Source organism: Scatophagus argus, chromosome 4 (genome assembly GCF_020382885.2).
Source record: "Scatophagus argus isolate fScaArg1 chromosome 4, fScaArg1.pri, whole genome shotgun sequence".
NCBI classification, from domain to species: domain Eukaryota; kingdom Metazoa; phylum Chordata; class Actinopteri; family Scatophagidae; genus Scatophagus; species Scatophagus argus.
This window is the reverse complement of record NC_058496.1, coordinates 6,852,231-6,868,509: the sequence shown is the minus strand read 5'-3', so window position 1 is coordinate 6,868,509 and position 16,279 is coordinate 6,852,231. Positions and strand designations below refer to the sequence as shown.

Sequence of the window (16,279 nt, the reverse complement as noted above, 5' to 3'; positions counted from 1 at the left end):
AAAGGGTTGGTCGAGTACACCACAGACCGCATGCTGTAAATGCTGCTGGCTTTCAGGCAGGCCCTCACCTAGAATCCTTTGGTGCGTGACACATTCCCTTTGCACTGTCAAAAACGTCTTGTGCACATTTAACAACAGTCCCCAACGTGGGGCTGGTTGTCACAATGTTATTTTTAATGGATAAAAAATTTGAAAATGGCGACAATATGAAAAATGCATCTGATAATTTTAATTTCATTGAAATGCAACAACCTAACGCATCTCCTGTATTGAGAGCAGAAACAGGAAAACTCATTTCTATAAATGCATTACAATACATACAATAAGACTGTCGCTGACAATGTTGTCATATGGGACAACCGACTCTGAAGACAATGAGACGAGCATCCATATTACATCCTGTGTGTGTGTTTTGTTTTTAACTAGTACCTAAGCTAAAAAAATCTAAACTATAGCTCTCCCGTCATGCAATTTAATGGTAATAACTGTTTTATTGTAAACCCATTGTGTAAAAGCCTAGAAGAGCAACACAGAGAAGTTTTTGACATACAAACATCAGAAGTCCCCTCACCTCAATGTAAAATGTCTTTTTTCTGAAATGATCCTGTAGGTTACCTTTGATCCCACTTCTGAAATTTTAACAGTGCCCACTAAGAAGGGAGAGCTGACGAATGTGACAAACAACCTTGTTGTCCCCTAACCTACAACAGATAAACAAAATTATCATCATTATTTGTACAAAGAATGCAAAATCAAAATGAAAAATGACTTTTGTGCAATCCAGAGTCCGGAAAAATTGGCACCGAGTCTGCCATCACTTAACCCATGTGTGTTATTATATGTGGATTGTATATGTGACACATTCAGTTTCCATAGATGTGGACGTGATTTAACGACGTGTAAATCAGAGGAAGTATTGCACCTGCCCTCTGAGGCTGGAATGGGCAGACTATGTAAGATATTTTCTTCAGATTCAAAGTCTTGCGGGGCCAACAAATCAAAAGACTGATCCTAACCTTTACTGCATTTCATATTTATGTTGATTCAGCGGTTTGACTAAATCCAGGTTGAAGGGAGACTAAAGCGTACATTGCTTTCCACAATGATTTTATAACGATTGTTCATTTCTTGACATTTGCATTGTCATAGCTCCAGTGTGGACATGAGATACTGGCAATCAGTGACAGCAGAACTACACTGTTGACACACTTGCTTGTCTCTGAAGTGAGTAATCACAGCACTTATTGTTTCCTCGGCTTGTCCTTTGGCCTGATGGCAGAGCTGCTTGAACCATATGGAGTCTCACTGAGCCTAAATGGTGAATGAGCTGGTCTGCTGGTATTGATTTCATGTTGAAGTGGGTTGCGGGGGTCATTGTCCTCCATTAAGCCCTACTGCACCAGCAAATCACACAAATTTGGACCTTTGACCTTTGCACTTCTCTTCAGTGTTTGTGCCTTTTCAATTGCAGCTCGGCAGCCAGATAATGTACTTTTGAGTTTGACGTCTCATTTAAAAGCAGACAAGTCAGTTTACCACCAAGTTTGAGAAATGAATTGATAATAATTTATTGTGCAACGTTTCAGGTGTTTTTCTTTACATGGTCCACCTAAATATTTCAAAAGTAAGAACAGCCAACAATAAAAAGTCAACGTTTAGTTTAAGGATTTATCTGGATTATCATACTTATGTTTCCATTAGGCTACCTTTTAACACACTTACACACTCCTTTCTCTGGACTGATTTCGTATAAATAAAAATGTAATCTTGCCTTTTAAACTGTATTTCAGAGTTTTTTTAGGCATGTGGTTCATCAGCACAAAAACCCAAAATGTGACATTTAGTGCCCGTAACAGTAAATGTGAAATTATATTATTTAAAACAAACTACATTGAAAATAACAGATGTATCAGTTCATCTTCTGATTGTAAAACGTTTGCCTTTGCCTTTAATGTTTTCAGCTTTCATTCTGAAATTCAGATAAGCACAAGATAATCACAGACAGCTTCAACTGTTCAAAAAGAGCACATGAATAACTTCATTCATTCTGTTTTTTTATTTTTAGTATTACCAATAGCATCATGCAGTATATTTTTTTTAATTGTAATTTTCTTCCAAAACTTTGTGTGTGTAACATGAAACAGACCAGAGGTCATTTCTTTCAGTAAATTATAAAAGTAAACGTCTTTTTCAGCTTATTGTTACAGCCTGAACCCTTCGATGCTCTTCTGTTTGGTGATCTAAACATGCTTAAATGCGTATTCATTAAACTTTGGATTCAAAACTTTTATTGGAGCATGCAGGGCTGCTGGGAAGCGTGTGCGTGCGTGTGTGCGTAAGGTCAGTCAGACGTGGTGTGGCCCGAGGCGCAGCACGGAGAAAGCCCTGCGGTGTTTGCGCAGCAGCAGTCGGATCTTATCGTCGTCGGAGTCGGGGTCCAGGGGCTTGTTGTACTCCTCGTCCTCCACCTCGTTGTCCGAGGCCTCCCCGCTCTGCCCCGCGTGGCTGGCCTGCGTGGAGCTCGGCTCTGAGGCGCTCTTCTTCCTCCACTTGGTGCGTCGGTTCTGAAACCACACCTAAACACGACGCGTGGGAGGAGTTGTGTTACTGTTTGTGGGCGTGATGGATGAACTCGTTCTTCTTGACACGTGCATCTTGTTTACATACATTGTGAAACAGAGACATGAAAATCATCCCTGATGTAGACATGTGCATCTGATAAAACTTGGCACCTACTTTTGTCAAAAGAGGCACAGATTCAGAATTTCCTTCCATTGCATTTTCTATTCCTGCACTTCTAAGTATATTTTGTTTGGCGCATAAAATACAACAACAACAACAACAACAACAAAGAAAAGCATAATAGCATTGGTGTAATAAGATTTGAGGTCACATTAAAAGTTGTAAGCCATCTGACATAAAAGCATCATTCCAACAGCTTTAATGTAGAAATGCTGCTGTCTTTACCTTGACTTGTGATTCAGTCATGCCCAGGGAATAAGCCAGCCTCGCTCTCTCAGGCCCGGCCAAGTACTTTGTCTGCTCAAACGTTTTCTCCAGAGCAAATATCTGATGCCCACTAAATGTCGGTCTGGTGTGTTTCTTCCTGCCTGACATCTCCCCGAGAGGACCGCTAGCTGAAAATATCAAAGATAAAAAATTATTCAAGGGAAAAAAAAACAACAACAAAAAAACACTGGATGTTTTTTAAATCTGATTAGATTTACACACTGTCAAATATAGCTAGAAGAAAAAGCTACTAAAGTACAGAAGTATTTGTTTTATAATGAGACCTGTCCTAACCAGAAATCGTCTGCAGCACATTCTTTTAAATACAGATCAAATATTACAGAAATTAATTATTTAGAAAAAAATTAAAAGAATTAGTGAAAAGCATCATCCACACGTTACATGAAAGTGAAATTGTATTTGAACGGAGGTTTGAAATGCCACGCATGGTTATCAGCATCCTTAAGTTGCTGTTTTTCTACTTTCTTTCAGATTATATGTGGCTAGACATGAATCTTCAAATGCACATGAACACTTCAACCTTTGAAACATTAACGCACACATTGAATTATAAGAACAACACAAACTAAAGGTTTTAGCCAATTCATACATGTAAGCGTGCTTCTTATTTAATATTATTAGATTAAATTTGTCTCTTTCACTGAAGACAAAAAGACCCTCTGCCATCGCTAAGGGACGAGCCCACAGAGACAGACGGCAGGAAGTTGTGATGTGTTGATGGTGTGGATGCTGAGTCCAGCCTGCAGTGTTTAGACTCACTGTTGGTGCACTGCTGCCTCCCTCCTCTCCAGTTGCAGCTGCTCTCCGCCCAGCAGCTCACATTGCGACCTTTCATGGGGCATTCGGCGCCGGGCTTGGAGAAGCCGCCCAGGTTGGAGTTGTAGTCTCGGTTGTAGTACATGGACGTGCTGGTGACGGAGGGGCCGAACCCCCCCATGGTGGAGTATCCAGACAGCAGGGTGGTGGTGCCCGTTGAGCCCATGCCCATCATGGAACGGCTCAGGATGTCACTGATGCCGTGAGGAGTCCCTGCCTGCAGCTGGCTGTTGAGGCCCGGGTTGAGCTTATAGAAAGAGTTGGGCACTGAGTACTGGCACACTGGTGCCTTGAGGTCCGAGGAGAACTGGTTCAGGCTGTTGTTGAAAAGGAAAGACCCCTGGATGTTTGGATCCATGGGGAGTTCTGTAACTCTGGCTCCAGGTCTCAGTTACACATCCAATAAGATCCAGGCAGCACAAGACCTCTGATGGGCCCACAAGGAGCTCAATCACCCACAGGCGATGTCTGGATCTGGGAGCAAACCCACCGTCCCCAGATATTCAAATAATTATGAGCACTTATAGCAGTTCTAATAAAGTCCCTGGTGTTTGCCAAAGTTGCTACCACACCAGAAGCAGCGGAGAAACAGATAAACTCTTCACTCTCGCATCTCTTCACCTCCTCTCAGCCACAGTGTGGTCTGTGATAATCCCATATCTGAAGTCTTCGTCGAGCCCTCTGGACACAGATTTCAGTGTTCCCCTAAAGACATGTGCCTCCTGCCGCCTCCCTCCTCAGATATCATAAATAAGCAGTATCTGGAAATGGAGTGGCACCTTGATAAAGATAGGCCACATTAGAATGCAGCCTAGGATTGGCCTGGATCTCACAGCTTTAATGCTTTCCTATTGGCTCCTCTCTGAAAGCCAAGCCTTTTATTGGAAGGCAGCAGATTAATAGCGTTTTGAACAGGTGGAGTGGGAACGAGTTGATTTTTTGATGGCCTGCCATGCCTGACCAAGTGTGGTAGAGCACAGGGAGCTGAGCCTGCAGAGGAGGAGGAGGAGGAGGAGGAGGAGGAGGAAGAGGGATACTCGGTTCCCAGCTTTAATACTGGAGAAATGTAGTTTTAAAATAAGAAAATGTATACTGTTGTACGAAACATAACCCAGACAAAACAAAATCTGTTTATGTACCAGTGCATGTCAGTTAATACATCGCATATCTGATTCAGTTCATAAACCGTCTGTAATTCATGTAACGCAAAATAATGTGCCAATTTAATTTTGATTAATAACATCTGAAAATATAAACAAATTTGCACTCAACCCGACTGAAAATGTGATAAAAAACAATAATGTAATGAATTGATCAATAATGTAATAAAATGTCCTGACTGATATTATAATAACATTTCTACTGGTAATGTAGTACCTCTCAGATGAATCATTTAAAAACAAAAAAAAACAAACAAAAAAGAAAACAACCTAATGATAGTTTTTCAGGAATGTAAAGTGTGCAAGTATACAAAATTTATGATTTGATATGTGTGAATGCTGGCTTGCTATAAGCACAAATATGGTAAATAAGTGGTACGTTGTTATCAGGAAAAGATGCACTTAAAAAAAATAGGTGACCTTAATGAAAAAGTTATTAAACATTAATATATTGCCCAAAATATATACAAAGAAAAAAATATTACCTCACTCAGTTAACAAAACTCAGCCTCCCTTTCCTTTCCAGTTTCCATATGCAGTGGCAATACACCATGTGCATGTGAGTTACTGAAGGACTGAATGTGCAGTAAGACTTCTGAAGGTTTATCATCCTAAACTGTTGTAGGGCTCTGCAATAAAAGCATGAACACATTCCCTTTACTGTAATACTTATAAATTCAATTCCAATCATTAACGAAATATTGTGTAAGTACACAAATATGAAGTTCAAGTAACAGATTTAGTTTGGGGGAATCTCGAGCTCTGGAGGTTTATTGCTTCCAGGAAGACTGACCTCATTCTAGGAAAGTTTCCCAGCCTTTTGTTTCATCATATGTTGCAACGCTTTTAAAAGAATTACTGCCCCAGTGATGCTGCTGGTGAAACCGTGCAACAAGCCTACTGGACCACATAACTGACATAACTGAGTGAACAAATGAAAATGAACATTTTAATGTGCAAATCCACTAGCATTATGTGTGAAGAGAGAAGCTGAGGTTCTATACTAACTACATACTAACTGTAACTAAATTCAGCTTTGCTTTGTACCAGATTAACCATAATGCTGTTGCAACTGTTTTATGAAAATTTGTTTTTTTATATATAATCTATCGGTTTTTGGCCGAATTTTCAAACCACAACATGTAAAGAGAACACTCCTGTGTGTGGAAAGAGAACAAATGCATGAAGATTATTTGAAATTATACATATATACACTTACAAGAGATAATGTTAAAGCTGTAATATGTTTCATACATGCCTGCACTTCCAAACATTTCACTCACTGCCTGCCAGATTTCCGGGGAAAAGCCATGTGATTTTTAGTCATAGCAGGAGAGCTTGTAACTTTCCAAGCCTGATGATTTCACTTTGGATTTCCCCTTATGGCTTTATCCTGTCACATGATCAGGACTACCAGCCAATGAGGACAAAAGAAATGAAAATGAAAGTGTATGTGTATGCGCACTTTGGAGGTTGGCAAAGCCGTTCTGTGTGATTAACCACCCGGGAATCTGGTTAAACCTTTATTTAGTCTCATCACATAATCATACATGACATTTCTTGAAATCTCTGAGCCAGTGAGGAACTTGACATACAGTGTTTAGGTGGACGTATTTTTCCATGATGGGTTACACCAGGTAACTTTTGCAACAGTAGTCTAAAAGGAGGTCATGTTGCATTGAATTTCCTTCAGATCCTACTGTCCTGTGGCTCTAATGAAAAGACAACAAACGCAACAGGACATTCAAATATATTCAAATATCAGATTTATTTTGGCTTTGAGTAACAAAGTGTGGTCACAGTGCGCACAGTATCATTACCAAACATCTCAAGAGGGGGAAAAGATGCATCTCATTCACAGTAAACGCATTCAAGTGTGGTGAACTGATACATAAAAAATAATTACACACACTTCAAAGGTTACATACAGGCAAGCGTATTAATTGTGCTCGGAAACGTATATGACCTTTGTCTTTCAGCATAAAACACAATCACATGGTGGTAACAAATATTGTCATACTATTCCACATGTGAGCAAAAATCACGTTGTCCAGGACTTTATAGTCTGGTTTTATGGCTGCTCTAAAGAAGTGCACTCCACTCTGGTAAATTTCCAAAGTTTGGTTCCGCCCTCAGTCCCTCCCCTTTCACTTTACTGGTGATGCAAGGTCTGTTTGTGTTGTCAGTCCCCACATGGAGCATGTTTTAAAGGCTGCTAAGATCCTGCCTGCATGACAATTGGACCAAGACACAGATGTGAGCACATCTTCTCTCAAGACACAAAGAAAAGAAATATACGCCTGTTCAACATGCTGAACTCTGGTGAGATATTTATGTTTGGTCTTTACAAAGAACTTGGTCTGTAATTTAAAATGCTGCTTTAAATGTCAGTGAGTTCTGATCTTATTTTACTCAACTAAGTCCTAATACTGAAAGTAAGTGATAAATTTACAATTTTAGATTTTACTAATACAAATTTTAGAGACAATTGTTATTTTTTTTGCCCCAGTTTTATGCCAAAGGCAAGCAACTTTTGTGTGCAAATAGCTCTTCATAGTTCAGGTTTTTCTCATGTGCATCATTATTTTCAGGAGCTAATGGATGCTGCTGTTCTCTCCACTAAGACAGTGAAGATTTCAGTTCAGACCAGATACAGAGCAGAAGCGGGTCGTTCAGATCTTTTCTTATCACTTAGAAATGCTACAAAACGGATGTCAACAAATGAGGGAGTGGAGTGGAAATAAATAGGAAGATTGAAGGATTTATGACCCGTGCTGTGGAGGAGAGATAAGTAGACACCATATGGTTTACAGGAATTGTTCAGCTGACCACTGATGAGAGAAACTTGGTCTATGTTATTGCACAGGAATCAGAATCAGTTTTATTGTTGTTGTAAAGTGAAACATTAACATCTGCTTTGTGGTCATAATGTGACACTACAGGAGCAGGAAAGGGATGTTAAGAGATAAGATCGTTTTTCATATCATATAATATTGTGATAAAATTGCCCATGTTACTGTTCAGTTTCTGGACTAATTGGCAGTACAAGTTATTGTTTACTACACTGCATTCATATGTGAAACTTCCCAGTGTGTTGTTGTCGCTGACACTTGTACATCGTTGTGCAGATATAATCTCTTAGAGATTGGAGTGAAAAACAATTCATTATACTCACACATGGTTTCTGCATCAAGTTTGATGAATGTGACTTTGTTTCTTTGCAGATGAGTCACACCGTTGTGGCCTGTCCTGCCTCGGCCCTCTGACCTTCCACCGTCACGCTGTGGGAAACAAAGTCATCCTGAGTGAGGGGTGTCGACTGGCAGAGAGGAAGGGGACCTCGTTCAATGACGGCCTGGTGTTCAGCAGCCGCGAAGTGAAGATCCAGGAGAGGATTCGTCTGCGGGTGGAGAAAGTTTTGTCGAACTGGCACGGAGCTCTGCGTGTGGGCTTCACTAACGTGGCGCCTTCAGCCAGATGTCTGCCTCTGGCCCCCATGGCCATCCCAAACCTCACTGACATACCTAGCCACTGGGCTGCTCCCATACCTGAATCTATCTGCCAAGCAGGTTCAGAGCTGGAGTTCTGGGTTTCTCATGGAGGTGCCGTGTATGTTGGCAATGACATTTTTCAGCACAAGCTACTCAGAGGAGTGGATATCAGCCAGCCACTGTGGGCCATGATAGACATCTACGGACAGACGCGCTCCATTTACCTTCTGGGTCAGTTTACAGTTTGTACAACCGAGTGTTGTTTGCGGTTCTGCCTGTTTTTCTTCTTCTCACTTAATCTGAGTGTAGGACATTTCACATGCACAGGAAATGCCAAGTCAGGACTGTCATAAACAGATTAAACAATTTAAAATCTCTCCTCTTTGCTGCAGGCTCTAAGAAAAGAGAGGCATTTCACATGAGGCGGTCGTGTCCAGCACCTAAACGCCTCACTTCACCTGATATTGAGCACCAATCCAGTTTGATTCTGGATGGAAACTATGATGGATGCATGTCCTGTCTTGACATGGACGTCCCAACAGGTAAGAAGGGGTCTTTCCAACCAACTCTGATCTCAGTGTTGTGCACGTTTTCAGGAGATGGTGTAATCTGTGAACTCAGGTGCAGGAGTGTTTGTGCTGATTTAAAACATGTGATTTCTCTGTTTAGATGTAAATGAAGACACGGAAATGGACTGTGTGGTGTGCATGGAAAGGACGGCCAGAGTCACTTTGCCTTGCGGCCACCAGTGTCTCTGCAGATCCTGCGCCTCCAGGGTCATCCATGATTTTGGCGTCTGTCCTCTGTGTCGATGCGAGATCAGACATCCGTGAGTGGAGGAGAGGTGTGTCTCTGTGGGGGCTCCTCGCTGCTGTGTGACTCTAACCAGAAAACACTCTGAGTAGTACCTGATGTGTCCTGGTGGCCTGGCGTGGGAAGGTTTGCCATGTGGCCACAGTGTCCCTGAGTGCGGCACAGCCAGGAAACATTGTCAAATGTAGTTCAACTAACTCTTCCTTAATATGTAAATGCTGTACAGCACGTGTAAGATATGAAAGACTGAGGTTCTGATGTGAAGAAAACTGAGCTGCAGTATTTTCTGATCATGTAAAACGTGAGGAAACTATACTGTATACTGTATATTTTATCGCCTTGATGTTGTAAATATGACATAAATCTTTATTTTTGTAAAACTCCTTTTGCTCTCTGTAAATATTTTTATTTATTTGACTGAGAAAATATGGCTGCAAAAATAAATTTTATTATATATACCATGATCTTGTCTTTTCTGTCGTTCTCATCTCGTGTGTTCCTAAAACGTCTGCACCTGTTCCCTCATACAGCTAAATGGGACTTAACTGGTTTAAATAATGGAGTTTCACAAAGCAAAATGCATTTGGTAGAGATTGTTGTGTCAACCACTCTTAACGAGATCAAGAATGAACTGTCTCGCTCAAAACTAAAGCTTGTTATTGAAAATATTTGAAATGTAACGCCAACACCAGCACATGGCAGAAATGAATGACATGTGACGTATCTTTAGAGCGTCCTTCAAATGTGAAAGTACAGTCTGCTTTAGTTTCATTATTATGTTTTGGCAATCATGTTATGTAATAGCGCAGGTAGTACAAAGAATTAGCATCATCAGCATCAAATGTTTGTCACGTATTCACATTTTCACTACTTTTTTATCCCAAACTGAAAGAGCTTCACATGTTGATAGTTTATTTGTCGGCTGTTGTTTTGCTCCCTGCAGGTTAAAGGACGCTGATGTTGGATCTCAGCTTTTGTCTGATATATGTTGATTGTTTTCCAGATTTAGTCCACCTGATAGAACTGGGTGAAAACTCATGTCAACTATGAACACAGGTCTGGTGTTTTATAATGTAAGCGTCATAGGTTGCATTAACGAGTATATGGGTTCCAGTAACATACTGGATGCATGACAGGCAGCTGCAGCAGATCAAATTAATACTATGGGTTGGAATGAGGTGCTCGTTAGCAGCCATCACAGGTATGACAGGTTCATTTTCCTTTATGTTGTACAGGCTCCTTTCTCTTGTTCTTGTCATTTATTGGCCTGCTATTCCACATGTATTACCAAAACCCAATAATACTAAAGAACAAAATGGTTATTGTTTGTACTCAAGTTAAAGGCACATTTCACTCCAAAATCAAAAATACGTATTCTTTCTCTTATCTCCAATGCTATTTGTCAATTGAAATAGTTTTGGTGTGAGTTGCAGACTTTAGTTCCTCCCTCAGTCCCTCCCCACTCGGTCAGTGTTGTCAGTCCCCACATGGAGCATGTTTTAAAGGCTGCTAAGATCCTGCCTGCATGACAATTGGACCAAGACACAGATGTGAGCACATCTTCTCTCAAGACACAAAGAAAAGAAACATACGCCTGTTCAACATGCTGAACTCTGGTGAGATATTTATGTTTGGTCTTTACAAAGAACTTGGTCTGTAATTTAAAATGCTGCTTTAAATGTCAGTGAGTTCTGATCTTATTTTACTCAACTAATCCTAATACTGAAAGTAAGTGATAAATTTACAATTTTAGATTTTACTAATACACATTTTAGAGACAATTGATTTTTTGCCCCAGTTTTATGCCAAAGGCAAGCAACTTTTGTGTGCAAATAGCTCCTCATAGTACAGGTTTTTCTCATGTGCATCATTATTTTTATTATTTCAGTTCAGACCAGATACAGAGCAGAAGCGGGTCGTTCAGATCTTTTCTTATTGCTTAGAAATGCTACAATACGGATGTCGACAAATGAGGGAGTGGAGTGGAAATAAATAGGAAGATAGAAGGATTTATGACCCGTGCTGTGGAGGAGAGATAAGTAGACACCATATGGTTTACAGGAATTGTTCAGCTGACCACTGATGAGAGAAACTTGGTCTATGTTATTGCACAGGAATCAGAATCAGTTTTATTGTTGTTGTGAAAGTGAAACATTAACATCTGCTTTGTGGTCATAATATGACGGTACAGGAGCAGGAAAGGGATGTTAAGAGATAGGATTGTTTTTCATATCATATAATATTGTGATAAAATTGCCCATGTTACTGTTCAGTTTCTGGACTAATTGGTTATTGTTTACTACACTGCATTCATGTGGTAGAGTCAAAACTTCCCAGTGTGTTGTTGTCGCTGACACTTGTACATCGTTGTGCAGATATAATCTCTTAGAGATTGGAGTGAAAAACAATTCATTATACTCACACATGGTTTCTGCATCAAGTTTGATGAATGTGACTTTGTTTCTTTGCAGATGAGTCACACCGTTGTAGCCTGTCCTGCCTCGGCCCTCTGACCTTCCACCGTCACGCTGTGGGAAACAAAGTCATCCTGAGTGAGGGGTGTCGACTGGCAGAGAGGAAGGGGACCTCGTTCAATGACGGCCTGGTGTTCAGCAGCCGCGAAGTGAAGATCCAGGAGAGGATTCGTCTGCGGGTGGAGAAAGTTTTGTCGAACTGGCACGGAGCTCTGCGTGTGGGCTTCACTAACGTGGCGCCTTCAGCCAGATGTCTGCCTCTGGCCCCCATGGCCATCCCAAACCTCACTGACATACCTAGCCACTGGGCTGCTCCCGTACCTGAATCTATCTGCCAAGCAGGTTCAGAGCTGGAGTTCTGGGTTTCTCATGGAGGCACCATGACCATGTGTGTTGGCAATGACGCTTTTCAGCACAAGCTACTCAGAGGAGTGGATATCAGCCAGCCACTGTGGGCCATGATAGACATCTACGGACAGACGCGCTCCATTTACCTTCTGGGTCAGTTTACAGTTTGTACAACCGAGTGTTGTTTGCGGTTCTGCCTGTTTTTCTTCTTCTCACTTAATCTGAGTGTAGGACATTTCACATGCACAGGAAATGCCAAGTCAGGACTGTCATAAACAGATTAAACAATTTAAAATCTCTCCTCTTTGCTGCAGGCTCTAAGAAAAGAGAGGCATTTCACATGAGGCGGTCGTGTCCAGCACCTAAACGCCTCACTTCACCTGATATTGAGCACCAATCCAGTTTGACTCTGGATGGAAACTATGATGGATGCATGTCCTGTCTTGACATGGACGTCCCAACAGGTAAGAAGGGGTCTTTCCAACCAACTCTGATCTCAGTGTTGTGCACGTTTTCGGGAGATGGTGTAATCTGTGAACTCAGGTGCAGGAGTGTTTGTGCTGATTTAAAACATGTGATTTCTCTGTTTAGATATAAATGAAGACACGGAAATGGGCTGTGTGGTGTGCATGGAAAGGACGGTCAGAGTCACTCTGCCTTGCGGCCACCAGTGTCTCTGCAGATCCTGCGCCTCCAGGGTCATCCATGATTTTGGCGTCTGTCCTCTGTGTCGACAGGAGATCAGACATCCGTGAGTGGAGGGGAGGTGTGTCTCTGTGGGGGCTCCTCGCTGCTGTGTGACTCCAGAAAACCAGAAAACACTCTAGTATATGTAAATGTTGTACAGCACGTGTAAGATATGAAAGACTGAGTTCTGATGTGAACTTTATATTCTATTTGTTGCCTCTTTGACATTGTAAATGTTGTTGAATGTATTTTTGTGAAATGATTTTTGTTCTGTGTGAATGTTTTTAAATTGTCTGATTGAGAAAATATGGCTGTAGAAATAAATTTTATTATATATACCTTGATCTTCTCTTTTCTGTCGTTCTTTTTTTGTGTTATTTTGGTGTTATGTTTTTCTTCAAAAGTGAAAGTGCCCTCTTTAGGTCCGCTTTAGTTTCATTATTGCATGTTTTTACAACTATATCTGATTTTATAGTTTTATACTGACTATCGCAATCACACATCAGCTGAAAGGGCACCGATGTTGGATCTTACCTTTCGTCTCATGTATGAAGTTCGCTTTCTAGATTTTGTCCTCCTGATAGAACTGGAAAAACATCTCAAATGTGAGCACAGGTCTTGTCTTCTATAACGTAACCTTTATGGGTTGAATAAAGAGGACATTGATTTCACAAAATAATTCTGTTGTAGAGGAACCTACTGTGTTGCACTTTGTACAGAGGTAACATTTAGTGACTTCCTGTTATGAGACTTTCTGCGACATGTGCAGCTTGTCTTTCAGAGTTAACCTACATGCAATCTGTATCACACTATTCCCGTTCTGTCATTATTATTATGTGTTTCTGATACAAATTTCTACAACAACTGCACCTGTTAGCTTATAAAGTTAATATTTGTTCCCCAACAACAGTTATTAAATAAGACTATTATTATCGATTTAGATAAAAGAATTTGACAACTTGTATTCAAAGTCCACGCTTGTTTTGCAAGTGAGCCTTGAACAGAGTTTGTTTTGTCAAGGTGAGAAATGAACTGTCTTTTTCAAATATTAGAGCATGTTATTCATGGTTTTGAAAAAAGCAAACTTGACACAAAACTTGATTTGTAGTGTTGAAAGTAAGTAAAACACCAGCACATGGCAGAAATCCTGAATCTTTGCAAACAGAAGCAAAGATTCATGTGCACACTGCAGATAAACTGCAGACGAACCCCAGTCGTTGCTCAGGCTGCACCAGGAACCTTAACAAAGATTACAATATTATTCAATCCATTAATAAAACTCACATCTCTTGATTCAATGTGAATGTAGTGTTTTACACATATCATGTGACGTATTTTTAGAGTGTCCTTCAAATGTGAAAGTAGAAAGTCTGCTTTAGTTTCATTATTATGTTTTTGCAATCATGTCTGATTTTATAGTTTTATGTTGACTATGTAAATCCTGCATATCATTTGAGCAAAACAAATTATTAACAGATCTGGATAAGATAAAGATAAATCAAAAGTCGGGTAAGGTGTTTAGTAGTTTGTGGATCAAATGTGACTGATGGCTGTTGTTTTGCTCCCTGCAGGTTAAAGGATGTTGGATGTTGGATCTCAGCTTTGGTCTGATGTATGTACATTGTTTAACAGATTTGGTTCATCTGATAGAACTGGAAAAACATTTCAAATGTAAACACGGTTCTTGTCTTATATAACATAACCTCGTTTTGTAAAACGAGTGGATATGGATTTCAGTGACATATTTGAAGCACGATGGGCTGCTGTACATTAAACTAATACTATGGGTTGAACTGAGGTGCTCATTAGGGGCCATCACTGGTATAAGTTTTTACTTGATAAGTTTCAGCAATAAGGTATGGTAGAGGTAAGGTATTTCCTGTATGTTGTTTTGAAGCTTTTGAAGAACTGGATCATCTTAAATGTCAGCACAGGTCTTATCTTTTATCACATCACATAACTAAACCAAAAGTCAACCGGGGTGTTTTGTAGTTTGACCCTGAGGATCAAATGTGGCAGGTGGTGCAAGAAATTAGCATCACCAGCACCAAATGTGTTTATCACGTATTTACAAAAAATCCAAAATTAAGAGAACTTTACATGTTGATTATTCATTTGTGTGTTTGTGTTTGTTGTTTTGCTCCCTGTAGGTTAAAGGGCACTGAACACCTTTTGTTTGGCATATGTAGATCATTTTGTAGATTTTATCCTCCTGATGGAACCGGAAAAATGCCTCAAATGCAAACATAGGTTTTGTTTTTCAGTGTAACCCTCATGGGATGCATAACAAGCATATGCATTCCAGTAATGTGGTATATGATGCATGACAAGACAGAAGAAGGTCAAACTATTAAGAGGGGGTCACCTGAGTCACCCACTGGCAGCCGTGACAGGTATGCACAGGTACAAATTATTTACAAGATACAAGATAGGTTTATTTGTCACATACGCAATCATACACGGTACAATGTGCAGTGAAATTCTTTGTGTCCCTGCTACCAAAAAATAGGTAAATAAAAAATTTTAATTTAAAGAAAAAAATAATAAAATTAAAATTAAATTTAAAAAAAGTGAAAATGTGCATTATTTAAATGAGTTGTATTTACATCTAGTGCATGTAGTGCAGGTGGGAGTGAGATTGTCCAGATTAACGCTCACTGTTGAGCAGACGGATGGCCTGGGGGAAGAAGCTTCTCCTCATCCTCTCAGTGTTGGTTCTCAGGCAGCGGAACCGACGGCCTGATGGCAACAGGGAGAAGAGTGAGTGTCCGGGGTGATGGGGCTGCCTGAGGATCTTCTCGGCTCTCGACCTGCATCGTTTGGTGTAAATGTCCTGGAGGTCGGGTAAGGTTGTTCTGATTGTCCGCTCAGCTGAGCGGACTACCCTCCTAAGGGCCGAGAGGTCCTGCTTTGTGCAGCTGCCCATCCATGTGGTGATGCTCCCACTCAAGATACTCTCAGTGGTGCAGGTGTAAAAGTTCCTGAGCACCTTGAGGGGGAGCCTGAAGTCTCTGAGGCGTCTGAGGTGGAAGAGACGCTGCCTGGCCTTCTTAACAGTCCTGTTAATGTGCAGTGACCAGGACAGGTCCCGTGTGATAGTCACACCGAGGTATTTAAAACTGTCCACCCTTTCCACCTCAGACCCGCCGATGCAGAGTGGACGGATGTCCTTCTGCTGCTTCTTCCTGTAGTCCACAATCAGCTCCTTAGTTTTGCTGACGTTCAGCAGGAGGTTATTCTCCTGGCACCAGCTCTCCAGGTGGGTGACCTCCTTCCTGTAGGCCTCCTCCTTGTTGTGGGAGATTAACCCCACGATGGCTGTGTCGTCAGCAAACTTTATGATGGTGTTACTGTCTGACGTGGACACACAGTCATGTGTATATAAGTTTCGGTAATACAGTTCATTTCCTACTCTGACACTTTACACTGTTATGTGTAAATATAACACATTATGTGTAAA

The 16,279-nt window shown here is 40.8% G+C and overlaps 3 protein-coding genes across 3 annotated transcripts; 2 read left to right on the top strand and 1 right to left on the bottom strand.

The window, feature by feature from the left end:
- Nucleotides 1-2,100: 2,100 nt before the first annotated feature.
- nkx6.3 (NK6 homeobox 3) lies at nucleotides 2,101-4,878 on the bottom strand. Its single transcript, XM_046387201.1, has 3 exons — nucleotides 3,790-4,878; nucleotides 2,968-3,137; nucleotides 2,101-2,576 (listed from the first exon to the last, which is right to left on the bottom strand). Exons 1-3 carry the CDS (start codon nucleotides 4,202-4,204, stop codon nucleotides 2,346-2,348), a joined length of 816 nt encoding a protein of 271 aa, XP_046243157.1. The 5' UTR covers nucleotides 4,205-4,878; the 3' UTR covers nucleotides 2,101-2,345.
- Nucleotides 4,879-7,178: 2,300 nt separating this feature from the next.
- LOC124058201 (E3 ubiquitin-protein ligase NEURL3-like) lies at nucleotides 7,179-9,774 on the top strand. Its single transcript, XM_046387198.1, has 4 exons — nucleotides 7,179-7,328; nucleotides 8,231-8,728; nucleotides 8,890-9,039; nucleotides 9,167-9,774. The coding sequence occupies exons 1-4, from the start codon at nucleotides 7,238-7,240 to the stop codon at nucleotides 9,328-9,330; spliced, it is 903 nt and encodes a 300-aa protein (XP_046243154.1). The 5' UTR covers nucleotides 7,179-7,237; the 3' UTR covers nucleotides 9,331-9,774.
- A 1,002-nt stretch (nucleotides 9,775-10,776) lies between these two features.
- On the top strand, nucleotides 10,777-13,163 carry LOC124058200 (E3 ubiquitin-protein ligase NEURL3-like). The gene is made up of 4 exons (XM_046387196.1): nucleotides 10,777-10,926; nucleotides 11,782-12,285; nucleotides 12,447-12,596; nucleotides 12,724-13,163. Exons 1-4 carry the CDS (start codon nucleotides 10,836-10,838, stop codon nucleotides 12,885-12,887), a joined length of 909 nt encoding a protein of 302 aa, XP_046243152.1. The 5' UTR covers nucleotides 10,777-10,835; the 3' UTR covers nucleotides 12,888-13,163.
- The last annotated feature ends 3,116 nt before the right edge of the window (nucleotides 13,164-16,279 follow it).